The 23,066-nt window shown below is 45.4% G+C and overlaps 1 protein-coding gene across 4 annotated transcripts in view; it reads left to right on the top strand.

The window, feature by feature from the left end:
* Window positions 1–23,066, top strand: part of bbs9 (Bardet-Biedl syndrome 9) — a 537,991-nt gene that overhangs the window by 306,717 nt on the left and 208,208 nt on the right. For all 4 annotated transcript variants that reach the window (XM_038810386.1, XM_038810382.1, XM_038810384.1 and 1 more), the window contains one exon: window positions 12,467–12,686. In XM_038810386.1, coding sequence (XP_038666314.1) covers window positions 12,467–12,686 — 220 coding nt within the window. The remainder of the gene's footprint in view (window positions 1–12,466; window positions 12,687–23,066) is intronic.

The following is a 23,066-nucleotide window of genomic DNA, read 5'->3' as shown; positions in this document are numbered from 1 at the left end:
ACCCAAAAAACCTGTTCAGTTCCTCAGCCATTTCCTCATCTCCCATTATTAAAACTCTCTTCTCATCCTCTAAAGGACCAATATTTACCTTAGCCACTCTTTTTTGTTTTATATATTTGTAGAAACTTTTACTGTCTGTTTTTATATTCTGAGCAAGTTTACTCTCATAATCTAGTTTACTCTTCTTTATAGCTTTTTTAGTAGCTTTCTGTTGCCCCCTAAAGATTTCCCAGTCCTCTAGTCTCCCACTAATCTTTGCCACTTTGTATGCTTTTTTCTTCAATTTGATACTCTCCCTTATTTCCTTAGATATCCACGGTCGATTTTCCCTCTTTCTATCGTCCTTTCTTTTTGTTGGTATAAACCTTTGCTGAGCTGTGTGAAAAATCGCTTGGAAGGTTCTCCACTGTTCCTCAACTGTTCCACCACAAAGTCTTTGCTCCCAGTCTACCTTAGCTAGTTCTTCTCTCATCCCATTGTAATCTTCTTTGTTTAAGCACAAAACATTAGTATTTGATTTTACCTTCTCACCCTCCATCTGTATTTTTAATTCCATCATATTGTGATCGCTCCTTCCGAGAGGAACCCTAACTATGAGGTCATGAATCAATCCTGTCTCATTACACAGGACAAGATCTAGGACCGCTTGTTCCCCTGTAGGTTCCATTACATACTGTTCTAGGAAACTATCGCGGATACATTCTATAAACTCCTCCTCAAGGCTGCCTTGATCGACCTGGTTAAACCAATCAACATGTTGATTAAAATCCCCCATGATAACTGCTGTACCATTTCTACATGCATCAGTTATTTCTTTGTTTATTGCCTGCCCCACCATAATGTTACTATTTGGTGGCCTATAGACTACTCCTATCAGTGACTTTTTCACCTTACTATTCCTGATTTCCACCCAAATGGATTCAACCTTATCCTCCATAGCACCAATGTCATCCCTTTCTATTGCCCGGATGTCATCCTTAAATAACAGAGCAACACCGCCTCCCTTACCATCCACTCTGTCTTTCCGAATAGTTTGATACCCTCGGATATTTAACTCCCAGTCGTGACCATCCTTTAACCATGTTTCAATAATGGCCACTAAATCATAGTCATTCACGATCATTTGCGCCATCAACTCATTTACTTTATTCCGAATACTACGAGCATTCAGGTAAAGTACACTTATGTTGTTTTTTTTTCTCCTCTGTTTTGAATCTTAACATCTCCAGTTTTATTCCTTTTAGCATTACTGGGCCTATTCGCTGAGCTCCCCTCAGTCACTGTACCTTGTACTGTCGCCCTTATGGATTTTTGACTTTGGCTTCTCTGCCTTACACTTTCCCCTTTACTTCCTTTTGCTCTGTCCCTGTTTTACTACCTTCCAACTTCCTGCATTGGTTCCCATCCCCCTGCCACATTAGTTTAAACCCTCCCCAACAACTCTGTCAAACACCCCCCCTAGGACATCGGTTCCAGTCCTGCCCAGGTGCAGACCGTCCAGTTTGTACTGGTCCCACCTCCCCCAGAACCGGTCCCAATGCCCCAGGAATTTGAAACCCTCCCTCTTGCACCAACTCTCGAGCCAACCATTCATCCTATCTATCCTGACATTCCTACTCTGACTAGCTCGTGGCATTGGTAGCAATCCTGAGATTACTAGGCAGCATTTTGTTTTTTTTTTAAATAAATTTTCCGTACCCAATTCATTTTTTCCAATTAAGGGGCAATTTAGCGTGGCCAATCCACCAACCCTGCACGTCTTTGGGTTGTGGGGGCGAAACCCACGCAGACACGGGGAGAATGTGCAAACTCCACATGTACAGACGTCAAGGCAGAATTTGACTGAGTGTGGCATCAAGGAACCCGAGCAAAATTGGAGTCAATGGGAATCAGGGGGGAACTCTCCGCTGGTTGGAGTCACAAAGGAAGATGGTTGTGGTTATTGGAGGTCAATCCTCTCAACTCCAAGACATCACTGCCTGAGTTCCTCAGCAGAGTGTCCTAGGCTCAACCATCTTCAGCTGCTTCATCAATGACCTCCCTTCCATCATAAGATCAGAAGTGAGGATGTTTGTAGATAATTGCACAATCTTCAGCACCATTCGCGACTCCTCAGATACTGAAGAATCCTTGTCCAAATGCAGAAAGACATGGACAATATCTAGTCTTGGGCTGACTTGTAGCAAGTAACAATCGCACCAGTGCCAGGTAATGACCACCTCAAACAAAAGAGAATCCAAGCATCTCTCCTTGACATTCAGTGGCATGGCCATTGCGGAATCCCACACTGTCAACATCCTGGGGGTTACCATTGACCAGAAACTGAACTGAACTAGCCATATAAAGACCATAAGAAATAAGAACAGGAGTAGGCCACTCGGCCCCTCAAGCCCACTTCACCATTCAATAGGATAAATATAAATAAATAAAATAAATATTCGCTTATTATCACAAGTAGGCTTCAATGAAGTTACTGTGAAAAGCCCCTAGTCGCCACATTCTGGCGCCTGTTCGGGGAGGCCGGTAGGGGAATTGAACCGTGATGCTGGTCTTGTTCTGCATTACAAGCCAGCTGCTTAGCCCACTGTGCTAAACTGGCCCCTAAACCGGATCATGGCTGATCCAGCATTCCTCATGTCCACTTTCCTGCCCTTTCCCCGTAACCCTCGATTGCCTTTCTGATCAAGAATCTATCTCAGCCTTAAATATACACAGGAACTCTGTCCCCACAGCTCTCTGTGACGGGGAGTTCCAAAGACTCACAACCCTCTGAGGGAAGAAATTCCTCCTCATCTCAGTCTGAAATTGGCTTGTCTTTATTCTGAGACTCTGCCCACTGCTCCCAGATTCTCACATGAGGAGTAATATCCTCTCAGCGTTTATCCTGTCAAACCCCATAGGAATCCTGTGTGGTTCAATGAGATCACCTTTCATTATTCTAGATTCCAACCTGTTTAACCTTGGCCTAGAAGACAATCCCCCCATACCGGGGTCATCCCAGTGAACCTTCTCTGAACCCCCTCCAATGAAATAATATCTTTCCTCAAATAAGAGGACCAAAACTGCTCACAGCGCTCCACATGTGGCAGCAAGATTTTCCCACTCTTATACCCCAACCCCCTTGAAATGAGGGCCAACATTCTATCCACCCTGCTGGAGACTTCCTCGAAAAACTCTAAGAAATTAGTCAAGCACAATTTCCCTTCCATGAAGCCATGCTGACTTTGCTTAACTCGATTATGATTTTCAAAATGTGCTGCTATTATGTCCTTAATAATTGATTCTGACATTTTTCCACGATAAGTGTTAGGCTGATTGGCTTATAGTTAACTGCTTTTTGCTTCCCTCCCTTTTTAAATGGGGTTGTCGCATTGGCAGTTTTCCAATACTCCGGAACTTCTCCAGAATCCAAGGATATTTGGAAAATTGTCCAATGCATCCTTTATCTCCGTAGCTACTTCTTTTAGGATCCTAGGATGCAAATCATCAGGGTCAGGGGACCTACTGCCTTTAGTCCCATTAGTTTGTCTAATACTCCTTCTCTAGCGATGGTGTTTAATTCCTCATCTGCATTCTTTAACGTTAATGGGATGTTCGAAGTATCTTCCATCTTAAGGACTGAGGTAAAATATCTGTTCAACTCCTCCGCCATTTCTTTGTTCCCATAACTAACTCCTCAGATTCATTTTCTAAGGGCCTATGCTCACTTTAACTTCTCTTCCTTTTTATATATTTAAATATTGTCAGTGTTTATATTCCTCGCTAGTCGCCCCTCGTAGAGTTGGGAAATAAATGCTGGCCCTAGTCACCCACATCCCATTGACCCACAGCCAGTACACTGAGCATAGATCGTGTGGTCCTTCAATGGCCTCATACATCCCAATAATGTCACTTACTTTGAATGTAATGTCAATCCATTAGGCAGATTTATGTTGAAAAATGGAAATGAGAAGTTTCCCAGTGTTCATTGATGTGGAACTAGTATGAGAATTTGAAGTTGGCAGGAGCTGGATATTGCTGCACAATCTTCCATTACATTTTAAAAGTTGAAAAACTCTGGTCATCTGAACCTGCAGTCTAGATATGCTTCATATAAATCGTCTAATAATTGTATCTCTTTACTGTATTTAACTCCGTTCATCCCTCGGATCATCTTGGCCTTATTAATATGTTAACTTTAGAAAATTCCACTTGAGAGTTCTGCCCCTTATTTTTCTCTGTGAATTGTGCATTATTTTTATTGCCTTTATAATTGACATGGTCGTCCATTCCAACTCCAGTTTATTTTTCTTGGGCCGCCACATTTTCCATTTAGAAATCAGAAAGGTCTAATAAATGCTGTTAATGCAACTGAATTGAATTGGAATACTAAATCAAACAGACTATCCAGCCCTGAAAGCTACTGCTTATTTTGGTAATACATCTGCTTTCCAAACAAATATTCTGCTCTTTACAAAACAATTCACTTGATTTCTTATCGTCAAATAACTCATTCTCATTTAATTAATTTCACCATTATAATTGGTGTTACAACATCAAAAGAGAACAAAAATATGGTTAAATTGCAGTTAAGTTGCGCATTTAAACATTTAAAAGCAATTGTCAAATATTTAGCTGAATAACATAGATAGAACAGTACAGCACAGAACAGGCCCTTCGGCCCTCGAACCCACGCACACACGGGGAGGACGTGCAGACTCCACACAGACAGTGACCCAGCCGGGAACCGAACCTGGGACCCTGGAGCTGTGAAACATTTACGCTAACCACCATGCTACTGTGCTGCCCCTGCATAAGTTGTTATTAGTGTGACATCTTAGCATATACTTTAGCAAATACAGAATTATCTTATTAATAATAATAATAATAATACTCTTTATTGTCACAAGTAGGCTTACATTAACACTTCAATGAAGTTACTGTGAAAATCCCCGAGTTGCCACATTCTGGTGCCTGTTCGGGTACACGGAGGGAGAATTCAGAATGTCCAATTCACCTAACAGCACGTCTTTCAGGATTTGTGGGAGGAAACCGGAGCACCCGGAGGAAACCCACGCAGACACGGGAAGAACGTGCAGACTCCGCACAGACAGTGACCCAAGGCAAAAATCGAACCTGGGACCCTGGGATCTTAAGAACCTGGGATCCTAAATGGCTTAAAGAACCCTGATGGCTTTCTTGATTGTATAAGCCTGATGATTATACCCTGACTCAAGTTTCTGCTGCTATCAGTTTAGAAAGTGTGAATAAGGTAAGAATTTAATAGTCTTCATGAAACATTTGACCCTTCTCCAGGTCCCTTCTCTTTGTGCTGTTTAGTTGGAAAAAAAACAAGCACTCAAAATGAGTACTAACGGGACAGAATCGTTCACTTTAACAGCAAGTAAACAATTCTACAAAACAGCACACCTGTCCAATATTCAAACATGTCCCTGTTAAATTAAGTAAGAGGTATTGTAATTCTAGGGTTTATAGTCCGTCTCGATTATCATCATTACCAGCCTGATTACCCTTTCTAAGTGTTTCCTTTGGGGGTTTCTCACTGTGGAGCAGCTATGGAAAGGCCTGTAGTCGAAACACCTGCAGGCCTGTTGAGAGCTTTCTGAGCAGACCATCATTATAGAAGCTCAACTCTGTTGTGGGTCTCTGTTCATTGCCTGTTATGGTCCATGCAATGCTTTAGAGTCAGGGTTTAATTGGAGGTTAAACATGATTCATTCACATTTCTGTCTTTACTACTTGCGATGGGTAAATAAAGAAAATCACAAGGCACTTTGTGTTGATCATTGCTGCATAACAACCACTGCAATTTAAAAAGTGCCAAACAGCACTCTTAGCTTCTTTACATGGATGAACTTAGGTAAAAGAAAATTGGGATTTCAAATTTAGTCATGTGAAATTGAAATGTTACTTTCTGCGATAGCATCAAAAATGCGTCCAGGGAGTGAAAACGTATAATACTGACCAGATTATTTAGGGTTATATAGGTTATGCACAAAACAGTTTATTCAGCCTGAACAGTCCATGCTGGTGTTTATGTTCCACTTGTGCAGTTTTCTAACCAAAATCTATCACTGTAACCCTCTATTACCTTCTCCCTCAGAACTTATCTAGCTCCCTCTGAAATGTATCTGTACTATTCAAGTGTACTCTGGGGATAGACTTTGATTAATTTTGGGGAGAGTACACCACCGTTTTGCCACGTTGCTCTGCAGCCATTTTCTTTCCATTGGGTCATTAATTGGCTCAGGATGAAACCTCTACTCCCATCTGAGAAAAAGTCCCACATTGGAGAGCTGTCAACTGATCAGATGGGAGTGGTGGCCACTGCTAGGTTTCCAGGCAGTCCCCAACGTCAAGTAGGAGCAGGATACCATGGGGGAGGTTCGTCTCCATTGGGCACAGAATATCCTGAACAGGAGGATCCCCGGTGAGCTTACAAAGGGCGTCAATATCTTCTACCATCAGTAAAATACCAGCGGTGGCAGGAGGCCCATAAGTGAGTGGCGAGTAATTGGCCATTTAAGGATCTCAGTCAGTCCAAGGTCAGGTGGGCTTCCTGACGTCTCCCCCCTACTGAGGGCAAAATACCTGTGGAAGCAGTTAGATGGCAGGCACCATGTCACTGCCATGGCACTATCTCACTGGCTGTAAACGTCTACCCTCAACATTAAACAGGACCAACACCGTATCTACGACAACTTTAAACAGGACCGGCAACGTATCTACGACATCTTTAAACAGTAACGACACTGTATCTACAACATCTTTAATCAGGAACGACACTGTATCTGCAGCATCTTTAAACAGGAACGGTACCGTATCTATGTGGCATCTTTAAACAGAAACAACTCCGTATCTACGGCATCTTTAAACAATAACAACACCGTATCTATGGCATTTTTAAACTGGAACAACACCACGGGCGGGATTCTCCCTTCTGGGCTCTGTCCCCATGCCGGTGGGAGAACTGGCACCAACCACTCCTTGTCAACAGCCCCCGAAAGTGAGCAATTCTCCAAATTATCAGGGACTAGGTTGACGCCGGAGTGGTTGGCGCCACTTCAGGCGGCGCCGAAGAGCCGGCGCGAGTTCGCGCATGCGTGGACCGGCCAGCGTAATCTCGCTCATGCGCGGACCGGCCGGCGTATTTCTGCACATGCGCAGACCGGCTGGCGTATTTCCGCACATGCGCAGACCGGCTGGCGTATTTCCGCGCATGCGCGGGGGTTCTCTTCTCCACGCCGGCCCCCAGGCAATATGGCGGAGCCCTACAGGGGCCCAGTGCGGAGGAAAGAAGGCCCCCACGGAAATAGCCCACCCACAGGACCGGTCGACCCCGATCGCGGGACCATGGGGGCCGGAGAGTCCCGGCTCATATCTATGGCATCTTTCAACAGGAACACCGTGGGCGGGATTCTCCCGAATCGGCGTAAAAAACTGTGCAAACCACTCCAGCGTCGGGCTGACCGGAAGTTGCAGAATTCACCGCACTAGGCCGACGCTGGAGGGGTTGGCGCGGTGTCAGCCGGCGGCGAAGGGACTGTGCGAGTTAGCGCATGCGGAGAACCGCCGGCGTGTTTTGGCACATGCGCAGACCGGCCTGCGTATTCTGGCACATGCACAGGGGGTTATATGCTCCAAGCCGGCCATGGTGGAGCCCTCCAGGGGCTGGCGCGGAAGGAAGAAGTACCCCCATGGCACCGGCCCGCCCGCAGCTAAGGTGGGCCCCGATCGCAGGCCAGGCCACCGTGCCCTCCCCGGGGCCGGATCACCCCGCGCCCCTCCTGAGGACCGCACCAGCCAACTTACCTGCCAGGTCCCGTCGTGTGGGACCATGTCCCATTCACGCCGGCGGGACTGGCCAGAAACCGACTGCCGCTCAGCCCATCGCGGCCTGGAGAATTGCCAGTGGGGGGCCGCTGCAGGTTAGCTTTGACAAAGAGTCATTGGACTCGAAACTTTAGCTCTTTTCTCTCGTTACAGATGCTGCCAGACCTGCTGAGATTTTCCAGCATTTTCTCTTTTGTTGCTTTCCAAATGTGTGCAACTAGTTTCTAAGGCAAGGGCTGGTTTGTTATGAATTGTCATCAACTAAAACAGAGGGTGGATGGGTTCTATTCAGATTAATACTCAATCAAAATTCAGCTTAAACTGAAGATCCCTGTGTAAACGGAGCCCTGATGCAGCGGACAAATGGAATTGGATGATTGATATGATTCCAAGATCACCATAGTTGGATGTGTTCATGTGAAATTCCTCTTTCTGCAATTCCAGCCAAGGTACTAATTATTTAATTTGAACAGTTTAAAATCTTTGCTAAGTTATTGGAAAGGAAATTCGGACAACCAGCTATTGCTTCATGGACAAATTTCAATCCAAAGTTCTTGGTATGTAGCAGATGTTAAAGACTAGAAAATGTTTGGTTGGGGTAGCACAGTGGTTAGCACTGTTGCTTCACAGCATCAGGGACCCAGGTTTGATTCCCGGCTTGGGTCACTGTCTGTGTGGAGTCTGCACGTTCTCCCTGTGTCTGCGTGGGTTTCCTCCGGGTGCTCCGGTTTCCTCCCACAAGTCCTGAAACACGTGCTGTGAGGTAATTTGGACATTCTGAATTATCCCTCAGTGTACCCGAGCAGACGCCGGAATGCGGTGACTAGGGGCTTTTCACAGTAACTTCATTGCAGTGTTAATGTAAGCCTACTTGTGTCACTAATAAAGATTATTATTATACTAAAGTGAGAGCACCTGGGTCTTATGTATGCAGTAATCATTGTATTCACAAAGTCATGATAAACACATTTTCTTATAAGTTTTTGAAGATGTGGAGAAATAACAACCAAGTTTGCCTTTTAAAATAATTGATTTTCCGATTTGGCTTGTCTTATTTAGTGTTAATCGCTATATTTTTGTGTTGTACAATATTAAATTCAATTTCAAATAGGCCAACGAAAAGAAAAGCCTGGTCATACTTTTGAAGCAAAAAGACAAGTTGCAAAAATTTACAATTAATTCTACATTCCATTTGTTAATCTTGTTAAATTTTTTGTCGAGGGGAGATAGCAGCTTGTGCTATGATATAATCAAGAACAGTGAGGGGGTATTGAACCTGACTGCATGAAGGTGAACTGATATACGCGAACAGATACACAAGGACATTGAACTGATAACTGTATCTTGGCTGTCAACTGATCCACCTGACACTGTCCAGCACAGCTCTTAGTGCTGCAATAATCTGGTCTGTCTCTGGGTTCTGCTTGAACAGCCAGTCACTCAGTTGACAAGAGTTCTTGGGCAGGAATTTCCATCTCCCCATGTGGTGTGCTTTGCAGAGGTGGCTCGCCATTGGCCGGCTGCAGGATCCTCTGGCCCTGCCGATGTGAACAGGGGTTACAGAACATAGAACAGTACAGCACAGTACAGGCCCTTCGGCCCACGCTATCATACCGACCATTTATCTTAATCTAAGATCAACCTAACCTACACCCCTTCAATTTACTTCTGTCCATGTGCGTGTCTAAGAGTCGCTTAAAATACCCTAATGACTCTGACTCCATCACCTCTGCTGGCAGTGCATTCCACGCACCCACCACTCTGTGTAAAGAACTTACCTCTGACATCTCCCCTATACCTTCCTCCAATCACCTTAAAATTATGTCCCCTCGTGACAGCCATTTCCGCCCTGGGGAAAAGTCCTTGCCTCTCATCACCTTGTACACCTCTATCAAGTCACCTCTCTGCCTTCTTCTCTCCAGTGAGAAAAGCCCTAGCTACCTCAACCTTTCTTCATAAGACATGCCCTCCAGTCCAGACTGCATCCTGGTAAATCACCTCTGTACCCTCTCCAAAACATCCACATCCTTCCTATAATAAGATACAATATTTCAAGTGTGGTCTAACTAGGGTTTTATAAAGCTGCAGCAAAACCTCACGGCTCTTAAACTGAAAGATGTGTGTCTCGAACCCTCCAGCACTGCGGGGGGGTCACCCTGCCAATGGGAAGCCTCATCCTGCAGTAGTGAGGGAGCACCGTATAGTCATAGAATCCCCACAGTGCAGAAGGAGGTTATTCGGCCCATCTAGTGTGCACCAACTCTCTGAAAGAGCACCCTACCCATGCGTGCTCCCTCGCCCTATCCCTATAACCCCACCTAACCTGCACATCTTTGGACTGTGCGAGGAAACCGGAGCACCCGGAGGAAACCCATGTGGACACGGGGAGAAAGTGCAATCTCCACACAGACAGTCATCCGAGGCGGGAGTTGAACCCGGGTCTCTGGTGCAGTGCTAACCACTGTGACACATAGTTGGAGCTACTGACCTTCACCTGAAATGTTAGATCACAGACAATTAAATACTTCTGAAGTGTAATTACTGTTGAAAATCTTGGCTAAAGTAGTGACTACTTTGCATAAAACAAGGTTCCATGAAAGACTTACCAGTTAATCAGTTTTAGTGATGTTGGTTGAGGGATGAAGACTGGCTTGGAGAATATCCTTGCCTTTCTTTGAATGGTGCCACGGGAAGTTTTCTTTAGTAATGAGAGAGGGAAGAGGCCTTGGCTTGATGTCATCAGTAAAAGATGACAATACGTCAATCCTGTAGCCTCGTGAATTATGTGCTCAAATTCTACAGCGGGGATTGAACCCACAACTCTGACGCAGTGGAGAGTGTTATCGCAAGGCTTACCTCCATTATTCCTTCTTAAATCAACAGCACCAAATCTAACAGATCATTCATCTCATTGCTGCCTGTGGAGCTCGTGCTCAGAAGAAAGCTGTTGATTTACTGACATAATGATGGTGACTGCACGTCAAGAAGCAAAGTGATTTATTGACTCTGAAGTACATTGAAGCCTTGTGGTGCTACATTGATGTAAATTAATGTTTTCTTGAGATTGGCACCATTTAGGAATAGTGCATATGGGGAGTACGTGGTAATAGTGAATTAAAGCATGGAAATGGTTGCAACTGAGGCACAGCTTCACCTATGAACCAATCTAAGAGTTTTGCTAGGCGGTTTACTGGACTGCCAAAGTGTAGACCACTCACTCACATGGGTCAACAATACATTGGCTGGTCACAGACTCACGTTTGAGTCAGAACGATCTGGGAGTGAAACTCACTCCAGGACTTGAGCACAAATGAAGGGAGGGAGTGTTGGTGGTGCTAACATTTGGATGAGCTGATAAACTGAAGCCCCGCCTACTTTGGAGCTTGTAAAAGGCACCACTTCAAAGGGGAGCCCAGAGTTCTCCCTGATTTTGTGGCCAATATTTGTCGCTCAATCAATCTATGGTCATTGTCACATTGCTGTTTGTGAGATCTCACTGTACACACATTGGCTGCCATATTTCCGATCTTACAAATTACTTTTTAAAAAATAAATTTAGAGTACCAAATTATTTTTTCCAATTAAGGGGCAATTTAGAGTGGCCAGTCCACCTAGCTTGCACATATTTGGGTTGTGGGGGTGAATGTGCAAACTCCACACGGACAGTGACCCAGGGCCGGGATTCGAACCCGGGTCCTCAGCGCCGTGGGCAGCAATGCTAACCACTGTGCCACCGTGCTGCCCTGTTACAAATTACTTAATTAGCTGTAAAACATCCTATGGCTGTGAAAAGTGCTTTATAAATAAATGCAAGTATTCTTCATCATGAATAGCTGACCAGAGAGATGGCTCTTTAAACAACTTGCATCTATATATAGAGCCTTTAACATGGTAAAACATCTCAAGTGCTTGACAGAAAGGTCATGAGAAAATAAATTGACACCAAGCAATCTGCATGACACTTGGACAGGTGACCAAAAGAAGTGCGTTTTAAGGAGCATTTTAGAGATAAAGAGAAAGGATAAAGGAGTAAATTCCAGTACCAGACAGCTAACAGCACAACCTTTATTGAAGAGAAAGTAAAAATGTAACCTCTTGCGCTGTTACACTTCAGCTACATCATCAGACTCACAAAACACATAGCAAAATAAACACACAACTATAAATACAAGTTCACAATCCATTCATTTCAAATGGGTGACTGAGTGGATTGGAAAAATGCTCTCCCAGCCTGAAATTCAATGTAACTTCCCTAATGTTTAATTTCACAGTCCTCAGCAAGTCACTGCAGTGGTAATAAATATTTCACCTGACATCTTTCGGCTAGTCGCTATTAGCAGTTTAGAAACTTGCAGCAGATTTTCTTGTGCTAAACTGTTTTTAATATGTGGAAATGAATGTCCCAATTCCTTGCTAGGAGGATGTTTTTTTTGATCATCTTAAAAGGTCGCCTAATGATGCAACTTGGAGTGGATCACTATCAGGAGTCCAATGCTTCTGCTAAAGATTAGAAACTAAAAGAAAGTGCACCTCTAGTTTGAAGAAGTCAGATTTTAAGTTGTTATCCTTGCCTATTAATTTCCAATATTATCAATCATTATTTTAAATAGATTCCATCTCTTGACTCTGGCAGGGATGGGAGGAGTGCGTGGATGCAGCAGTTGCTCATTTACTAAGGACCTGTCTGTCAAAAAGCTCCAGGGACCAGACATTAAGCTCAACAAGCCAACTCAGTATGCCGAAAGATACCTGCAGATTAAAGAAACATATTACGCTCCTGTGTGACAGGCTGAGCAAAGGAGGTCGGCTGTCTTTAACTGCAGACAGCACACAGCAGGCAGCCATCATCTCAGGTAAACTTGACATGGATGAAGAGCAGTGTTTATCAGCTGCTAAACCATAATGAGAGCTATTGTTTTATGTGGTCATGTATTTCACTCTGAAAGCCACAGTAGTAGACAGTAAATGTTTATAGTGTAAACACACAAGTTCTTATCTATTCCATTATAAGTCACATTGTGTCCGAGGAATAATGGGTTTACACAAAGCAAACTACATAAAAGATAGCGCACTTTTGTTTGCAAGGACAGATTTAGTGAATTATTATTACAGCGAAAGATAAGCAGCCACAAAATTAAAAAGCTATATATTGTGGAAAGGACCTGCTTCAGATAAGCTTCATAGATTGTTAGTTGCTTTGCCATTTGTATGCATTTGACTGTCTCCAATTTTCTTTATGCATCAATCAAATATTTGAACTGGCTTTACATAAATTATTCTTTTAGCTTACATCAACGGGCAGCCAGATTTTATCGTTAATCCGCAACTGGCCTACTCTGTGAAGGGTGATTGTTTTTATAAATCTCTGAAATACACATTTTATTACAGTCTTTAAGGTTGCTGTGACAGACAGAGATCTTATTTAATCCAACCAGTAGAGTGTCAATGAGACCTGACTCCCACTAATGGGACATATTCTGGGAATTTCAGACAAACTGGGTTAAACTCCTGTCTATAGTTCAATGTGCCTCCTGGTGACTGATATATGGAAAGAAAGACTTGGCTTTATATTCTCTCCTTGTTTCTTCCTTTTTCTGTGCAAGTTGTGACTGTGGAGAGTGTGGCTGGAATTGACTTTTCAGTGTCAAATTAATTTTTTGTCACTTGTGCGCAATTATAGATATAGAGATGTGACAAAGGGTCATCGGACTCAAAACGTTAGCTCTTTTCTCTCCCTACAGATGGTGTCAGACCTGCTGAGATTTTCCAGCATTTTTTCTTTTGGTTATAGATATTTAAATACCAATTGATTTCATTTTCTATGTTGTTTGTTCAGGTACATGCACTGCCACTCATTTCACATTTTCAACGCTGTTGAGATAGTGCTTCATTATTTTAAATACTCCTACTTCTTTCGATAACATGACACAGCTCCAGAAACACCGTAATTCTTTCCACTCATTGTTCTAGAGCAACATTGTAATCTTTTTCACTTATCGTTCTGGAGCAACACCGTAATCCTTTTCACTCATCGTTCTAGAGCAACATCGTAATCCTTTTCACTCATTATTCTGGAACAATATCGTAATCCTTTTCACTCATCGTTCTAGAGCAACATTGTAATCCTTTTCACTCGTTCTGGAGCAACATTGTAATCTCTTTCACGCATCGTTCTAGAGCAACATCACAATCCTTTTCACTCATCGTTCTAGAGCAACATCGCAATCCTTTTCACTCATTGTTCTAGAGCAACACCGTAATCCTTTTTGCTCATTATTCTAGAGCAATATCGTAATCCTTTTCGCTCATCATTCTAGAGCAACACCGTCATCCTTTTTACTCGTTATTCTAGATCAATATCATAATCCTTTTCACTCATCATTCTAGAGCAACACCGTAATCCTTTCACTCATTATTCTAGAGCAATATTGTAATCCTTTTCACTCATTGTTCTAGAGGAACATTGTAATCCTTTTCACTCATCGTTTGAGAGCAATATCGTAATCCTTTTCACTCATCGTTCTAGAGCAGAGTTGTCTGACACGTTGCTCACTGGCCGTATGTGGTGAATGGGAAATCAGAAATGACTAATTGTTTTTCTGATAAGTAAATAGCAAATGAGTAACCACCACTACACTGGTTATGATCTCAATATTTACTCTCATAGTGTGTGCATGTGAACTTCAACTTTTTTGAGTGTTTGTTGGTAAAATGATGAGGGGAAAATATAAAAGCAAATTACTGTGGATGCTGGAATCTGAAACCAAAAAGTGGCTGGTTTAGCACACTGGGCTAAATCGCTGGCTTTGAAAGCAGACCAAGGCAGGCCAGCAGCACGGTTCAATTCCCGTACCAGCCTCTCCGAACAGGCGCTGGATTGTGGCGACTGGGGGCTTTTCACAGTAACTTCATATGAAGCCTACTTGGGACAATAAGCGATTTTCATTTCATTTTTTTCGAAGAAAGTGCTGGAAAATCTCAGCAGGTCTTATAGCCATCTGGGATGGCCACTTACAAAGGATCCCGGGAAATATGGCCACCTGCAAAGGACCTTGGGAAATATGGTCAACCCAGGACTCAGACGCTCAGAGCTTATGTATATTGGCAACTCAGATAACTAGACGCTATCGAAACCCCAGCTACTTTGCATTCTAATGGCCCATTTCCCCAGAACAAAAGACCTGGACTCAGGTAACAGATACAGAAACAGACTCATCGGTGCCACTCCCTTTGCTCAGGGAGCCCAAAAAGCCACGGTCACTGATCGCTCAGGACACGCCCAGCCATCAAGGCACCTGCCCCTTTATTGGCCAAAATCGAAGGCAGTAATCGAAGCCTGCCGAATTATTGGGTCCAAAGCTAAGGACCACCCCAAAAGAGCGCGAAATCCCAGAAGGATAAAGAAAGACACAGCCATGTGTTCAGTTTCTCTTGGCCCCGGCACTCGGTCTCTCTTGGCCCCGACCTACGCCTAAAACCAAATGTAGCAACACGACCAGAAGACAAGTTCAAGAGCAACGATCGCTCCCAGATGGATGAGCCCAGCAGAAATGAAGCCACTTATCCAGACCTAGCCACACAAGATCCGAACAAAGGCCTTGTTCATTTGCATAAAGCCGGGTGCCTGAAGTTAAGTACAGGTTTTTGTAGTTGTTAGGTGTAGTTTAACTTGTAGTGTTTTATGTTCATGTCGAAGTAATCCTTGTTTATAAATAAACTATCTTTGAACTTGAACTAACTAACTGGTTGTTTGGTCGATATCCGGTAAAACCTTGTGGTGGTATCATTTGATACCTGGCAACTCTGAAAAGCAATATTATCATTAATAACTGCCATATCTAGTTAATTTGGCAATATTATTGGTGCCAAAAGAGCAACAGTCTGGCAGCATCTTCAGGGAGAGAAAAGAGCTCTCCCTACAGGGGAATATAAATACTCAAGGAAACTGTAAATGTGTGTGCGGTGTATTTCATTGGAAATTCTTTATCTCCATGCTTACTGAGTAGGTGTAGATATTTGTAAAGAAAATATACACATTTACCTGCATTCTGCAGAAGGTATTTCCAACAGTAAGCAGGGTATGTGGCTAAAACAGTGTCATTGCACCTTGGTGCTTTCTGCGTGACAGCACCGTACCAGCCATGTGAATGTCAATGGCAAGCCATTATTGTCCATATCTGGGGGATTGTTCACAAGGATCAGTTATAAAGTGATTCTACATTAAAGATTAAAGGTGCTACATAAATGCGAGTTGTTGTGAGCATCACGTGGTGTGGGATTGGGAGGATGCACAGACCACAACGGGCAAGGAATAGAAGATTCACCAGACATTCCATTCAGTTTTTGTGGTCTTATAACCTGCAAATGATTGTTTTCAGAACTTGCCATGGTGGGATTTTAACTTGAGACCTCTGGGATTCAATCCAGTCAGTACCTTCACGACTACAATACAGTCCTTGATCTGTAAACCCCTTTTCAAATGAGTGATTCAGGAAGGAGCTGTAGCTGTATCCCTGTTGTTAGTAGGAAGGCTGCTTCCTGTCACTGGGAACATTTATTTATATTTCTGTTAACATTCAAAGTGAATTTTCCCAGTCTAGTGCTGATGGGTCTGGAGGAAGCTGGGACCAGCAGAATAGGGGGGAGCCGTGTTTCGACATATGCTCAATGCATTCTGGCTGCTAGAAACCTTTACCGAGGCAGACAGGGCCACAGATTGGGAGCCCACACTTAAGAGACAAGCAAAACCAGCTCCAGTGGTTGAGCTCTATTCTGGCCTCTCCAGAGATGGTGACTGACCTGCTGTAGCCAGGTATCTGTGGAAAGGATCATTCAGTAAAATTGGTTCTTGTGAATATAATGGGTGGGATTCTCTGTCCCGCTGCACCTGTTTTCCTGCCGGCAGCGGGACCCTCCGACCCAGCAGCTGACCAATGGGGTTTCCCATTGTGGCCACCTGCACGTAGTCAGGAAATCCGCGGGCGTGAGTGCGCTGCGGGCGAAGCGGAGGATCCCGCTGACGGAGAATCCCGCTGACGGAGAATCCCGCTGACAGAGAATCCCGCTGACAGGGAGAATCCCGCTGACGGAGAATCCCGCTGACAGGGAATCCCGCTGACGGAGAATCCCGCTGACAGAGAATCCCGCTGACGGAGAATCCCGCTGACGGAGGATCCCGCTGACAGAGAATCCCGCTGACGGAGAATCCCGCTGACGGTGAATCCCGCTGACGGAGAATCCCGCTGACAGAGAATCCCGCTGACAGAGAATCCCGCTGACAGAGAATCCCGCTGATGGAGAATCCCGCTGACGGAGAATCCCGCTGATGGAGAATCCCGCTGACAGTGAATCCCGCTGAGGGAGAATCCCGCTGACAGAATCCCGCTGACGGAGGGTCCCACTGACAGAGAATCCCACTGACGGAGAATCCCGCTGACGGAGAATCCCGCCGACAGAGAATCCCGCTGACGGAGACTCCCGCTGACAGAGAATCCCGCTGATGGTGAATCCCGCTGACAGGGAATCCCGCTGACGGAGGGTCCCACTGACAGAGAATCCCGCCTACAATATTTTTCAACTCCAGCTATTAGGGAAACTTGACAAACTGTAAAGTAAATACTTAGGGTGCAATCTAACTAAAAACAAATAGAGTCTGTTCTGGGCAGGATTAGCAAATGCCGGGAACGACCCGCACTCAGCATCATTTCCTGCACAGAAAAATGGCGTCCCAATCTCTAGATCCATCAACGCAACCCAAGACTCGCCTATAAGGGGTCATTGAGCCCCACCCCCATACCCCACCTCACTTGGGCAGGGTGCCCATGGGCCCAATCTCAGCAGGGCATAATGCCAGCCTGGCACCTTGGCACTGCCCCAGTCAACCTGGCAGTGCCACCTGGGTACCCTGTCAGTGTCAGGCTGGCACTTAGGTGGCGGTGCCAAGCTGGCAGTACCAAGGTGCCTGGCTGGCAGAGTAGTGCCAGGGTGCACACCCAGCCCGAAGCAAAACCTCCCAGGGCCTCCGATCGCCTAGGAGACCCCAGGGTACCATTCCAGTGGGGGACCAGTACTGACCGTGCTGGCTGGGGTCTCCTCAGCGAGGCCGGTAGGCCGTTAGCACGGCCCAGTGGGTTCTTAAACTCATTGAGCCTTGCGAGACTGTGCCATGCCCATTGTGGGTGGGACGATGATGGCAACGTGTCGCAAAGTCTGGTTAGATCCCGCAAGGTGTAACAGCCGGCCAGCGTGGTCTGGTTCCAGCGGGACCTGGCTGGTAGATCGCCCCCTTCATGGTTTAACATGAGAGAAAAATTACAGGTTAAAACAAAGAGACGAGGGCAGCACGGTGGCGCAGTGGGTTAGCACTGCTGCCTCACGTCACCGAGGTCCCAGGTTCGATCCGGACTCTGGGTCACTGTCCGTGTGGAGTTTGCACATTCTCCCCGTGTCTGCGTGGGTTTCACCCCCACAACCCAAAGATGTGCAGGGTAGGTGGATTGGCCCTAAATTGCCCACGCTAAATTGCCCCTTCATTGGAAAAACATTAATTGGGTACTCTAAATTTATAAAAAAAAACAAGGAGACGAAATGTGATTCCCTGTTTCAGGAAATGGGGAGACAATTCAATCCCGCTGGCGCACATTCCTGTCCCAATGCCCTGACACCTCTCGATGAGGGTGCCACCACGTGGGGTGTTGATGCCTCATGGGTGCCCGCGCCCCAACCTTCACCCCCCCCCCCCCGCTTCCTACCTGGCAGATGCCCAATACCCAGCCCAATCCATCCTTCACACCCGTCAGACAGGTTAGAGGCAGATGGGTCTGGTGGTGCAAAAGTATTTAATGGTGACTATATACAATGGTGTGCCCTTACTCATAACTCTCTTCTATCTATTACACCCACGGTAACTTATGTTTCATCTATCGTCCATATCTCACATGGCCTACCGTTCCAGAAGTGGAAGTGGAGGCGGCCTGCTACTTTTCTCGTCCTCTGCTCTGCAATGCGCCTGCCGGCCGTCTTCTGGGGGGCCTGGGCCTGGGTGGGCCTGGCTGACATTCAGGTGTCAAAGGTGACGATGTGCATCCTGCTCTGCCCGCTGCTGATGAGATGTGCCAGTGTCAGGTGGGGGGTTTCGGAAAGATTGGGTGTTCCAGCACCTCCCTTGCAGAACGCACCAGAATGGGCCCCATCACTTCCTCCTCCCTTGGGGTGCTCACTGGCCACCGGGCTACTCCATGGGATGGAGTGAGGCTGGAGTGAGCTCCAGAGGCACCACGGTCACCTACCATTGCCAGTCCCAGAGGTCCACCCTCATTTGAGCCATGGTCTCGGTGCCCTGTGTCAGCCAAGGCGTTCTGAGACTGGGGCACGTCCCACAGGGAGTGAGACATGTCCCTCAGCGAGTGAGGAATGTCCCTCAGCGAGTGAGGAATGTCCCTCAGCGAGTGAGGAATGTCCCTCAGCGAGTGAGGAATATCCCTCAGCGAGTGAGGCATGTCCCTCAGCGAGTGAGGCATGTCCCTCAGCGAGTGAGGAATGTCCCTCAGCGAGTGAGGCATGTCCCTCAGCGAGTGAGGCATGTCCCTCAGCGAGTGAGACATGTCCCTCAGCGAGTGAGACATGCCCCTCAGCGAGTGAGACATGACCCTCAGCGAGTGAGACATGCCCCTCAGCGAGTGAGGCATGTCCCTCAGTGAGTGAGACATGCCCCTCAGCGAGTGAGGAATGTCCCTCAGCGAGTGAGACATGCCCCTCAGCGAGTGAGGCATGTCCCTCAGCGAGTGAGGAATGTCCCTCAGCGAGTGAGGCATGTCCCTCAGTGAGTGAGACATGCCCCTCAGCGAGTGAGGCATGTCCCTCAGCGAGTGAGACATGCCCCTCAGCGAGTGAGGCATGTCCCTCAGCGAGTGAGGCATGTCCCTCAGCGAGTGAGGCATGTCCCTCAGCGAGTGAGGAATGTCCCTCAGCGAGTGAGGCATGTCCCTCATTGCCTCGGTCATGTCTCTCTGTACCTGTGATATGTCCCTTTGTGATTGGCCACAGTCAGCCAGCGCCGGGCCAATGCTCTCGATGCCCTCAGCCATGACTCTTTGTGACTGGGCCAAGCTCTGGAGCATTGCAGCAATGTCTATGAGGCCTGGGACATGTCCGCCTGTGACTTGACTCTCCTGTCCAGTACCCCAGCCATGGAAACCACACTGTGCCCCAAGCCTTGGATGTCCTGAACATGGCTCCAACATCTTGCCCCAGTCCCACCACCGGGGACTCCATCCTTTCAGTGTTGACCTGGGTCCACGCAGTTCCGGCACCATCTCCTTCGCCTGAAGGTGGATGGACTCAACCAGCTGCCGTTCAGGTGGTGGAAAGTTCCAAACCGCCCCCTCTGTAAATTCTAGCTCTGCTTCTCAATCTGCACCGATGACTGAATCATCTTTACCTGAAACGCAACATCTGCCTGGATGGCAGCTGTTCCCTGGCATCTGGCAGCCCTCCCTCCGCCTGTTGGCTCCCTCGGGAGTTCCTGCCTCCACCTGAAGGGGCTGGTTTAGCTCACAAGGCTAAATCGCTGGCTTTTAAAGCAGACCAAGCAGGCCAGCAGCACGGTTCGATTCCCGTACCAGCCTCCCCGGACAGGCGCCAGAATGTGGCGACTAGGGGCTTTTCACAGTAACTTCATTGAAGCCTACTCGTGACAATAAGCGATTTTCATTTCATTTCATGTGCTGCAGCATGTGTGGGGCATTCCCCAGAGGGTGACCCAGGAGCCTGATCAGAGGTGATAGTTTCTACGATGGTGGTTGGTGCAAGTGAAAGCAGTGCTGAAACATCGATGCCTTCCCCAGAATGGTGCTCCAGGGTGTTTTGTGGGTCTGGATGGGGGTGTGTAGCGATCCCGGACGGCCCGGGGAGAGAAGGTGCAAACTCCACACGGAGTGTGCCGGGGCTGGGATCGAACTCGGGTCCTCGGCGCTGAGAGGCAGTAAAATATTAATATCAAACAAAATATTAATTTGTTTTAATTTGATTACTAAATATAACGGCCAAATGATTTTGAAGCTTGCTGGTATATTAGACATGGAATGCTGGGAGAGCCTACAACATCAGTTATGACAGGTCCCTCGCTGCTCCATGGCGTCTGGTTATTTCTGAGTTATCACCTTGATTGGTGATGTCTCTATTTTTAATCTATTGATTAGCTGTAGTTTGGAGTGCATGCTGTACTCCAACCTGAGTCTCTCCATCAGGAGAGAAAAAATGGTGGAAGAGAGAAACTGTGATCATTGATATACAGCACTGTGCATTGAAAAGGAGATGGATTGAAACCTGGAATTGGAGGGGCTGAAGGAGTAAAATGGTTTACAAAATAAGAACATAAGAATAACAGGAATGCGGAATATTTGGCTAATGGTAAAATTCTTGGTAGTGTGGATGAGCAGAGGGATCTCGGTGTCCATGTACATAGATCCCTGAAAGTTGCCACCCAGGTTGATAGGGTTGTGAAGAAGGCCTATGGTGTGTTGGCCTTTATTGGTAGAGGGATTGAGTTCCGGAGCCATGAGGTCATGTTGCAGATGTACAAAACTCTAGTACGGCCGCATTTGGAGTATTGCGTACAGTTCTGGTCGCCTCATTATAGGAAGGACGTGGAAGCTTTGGAACGGGTGCAGAGGAGATTTACCAGGATGTTGCCTGGTATGGAGGGAAAATCTTCTGAGGAAAGGCTGATGGACTTGAGGTTGTTTTCGTTAGAGAGAAGAAGGTTAAGAGGTGACCTAATAGAGGCATACAAAATGATCAGAGGGTTAGATAGGGTGGACAGCGAGAGCCTTCTCCCGCGGATGGAGGTGGCTATCACGAGGGGACATAGCCTTAAATTGAGGGGCAATAGATATAGGACAGAGGTCAGAGGTGGGTTTTTTACGCAAAGAGTGGTGAGGCCGTGGAATGCCCTACCTGCAACAGTAGTGAACTCGCCAACATTGAGGGCATTTAAAAGTTTATTGGATAAGCATATGGATGATAAGGGCATAGTGTAGGTTAGATGGCCTTTAGTTTTTTTTCCATGTCGGTGCAACATTGAGGGCCGAAGGGCCTGTACTACGCTGTATCGTTCTATGTTCTATGTTTGTGCAATGTTTACATGGTAATAAATCAAGAGATTGATACTTTCATGTCGAATTTTTAGTCTAAATAAGAAAGTGTTTTAACTACTGTGTTATACAGTGTTATAGCTACTGTGTTATACAGTGTTATAGCTACTGTGTTATACAGTGTTATTCAGTGTTATAGCTACTGTGTTATACAGTGTTATACAATGTTATAGCTATTGTGTTATACAGTGTTATAGCTACTGTGTTATACAGTGTTATACAATGTTATAGCTATTGTGTTATACAGTGTTATACAGCGTTATAGCTACTGTGTTATACAGTGTTATAGTTACTGTGTTATACAGTGTTATACAGTGTTATAGCTATTGTGTTATACAGTGTTATACAGCGTTATAGCTACTGTGTTATACAGTGTTATAGTTACTGTGTTATACAGTGTTATACAGTGTTATAGCTACTGTGTTATGCAGTGTTATACAGTGTTATAGCTATTGTGTTATACAGTGTTATACAGTGTTATAGCTACTGTGTTATGCAGTGTTATAGCTACTGTGTTATACAGTGTTATAGCTATTGTGTTATACAGTGTTATAGCTATTGTGTTATACAGTGTTATAGCTACTGTGTTATACAGTGTTATACAGTGTTATAGCTATTGTGTTATACAGTGTTATAGCTATTGTGTTATACAGTGTTATAGCTATTGTGTTATACAGTGTTATAGCTACTGTGTTATACAGTGTTATAGCTATTGTGTTATACAGTGTTATAGCTATTGTGTTATACAGTGTTATAGCTACGGTGTTATACAGTGTTATACAGTGTTATAGCTATTGTGTTATACAGTGTTATAGCTACTGTGTTATACAGTGTTATACAGTGTTATAGCTATTGTGTTATACAGTGTTATAGCTACTGTGTTATACAGTGTAATAGCTATTGTGTTATACAGTGTTATAGCTACTGTGTTATACAGTGTTATAGCTACTGTGTTATACAGTGTTATACAGTGTTATAGCTACTGTGTTATACAGTGTTATACAGTGTTATAGCTACTGTGTTATACAGTGTTATACAGTGTTATAGCTACTGTGTTATACAGTGTTATAGCTACTGTGT

The sequence above is a fragment of the Scyliorhinus canicula genome, chromosome 10 (assembly GCF_902713615.1).
Source record: "Scyliorhinus canicula chromosome 10, sScyCan1.1, whole genome shotgun sequence".
NCBI lineage: Eukaryota > Metazoa > Chordata > Chondrichthyes > Carcharhiniformes > Scyliorhinidae > Scyliorhinus > Scyliorhinus canicula.
The sequence above is the reverse complement of the archived record's forward strand: the minus strand, read 5'-3'. Positions and strand labels throughout refer to the sequence as shown.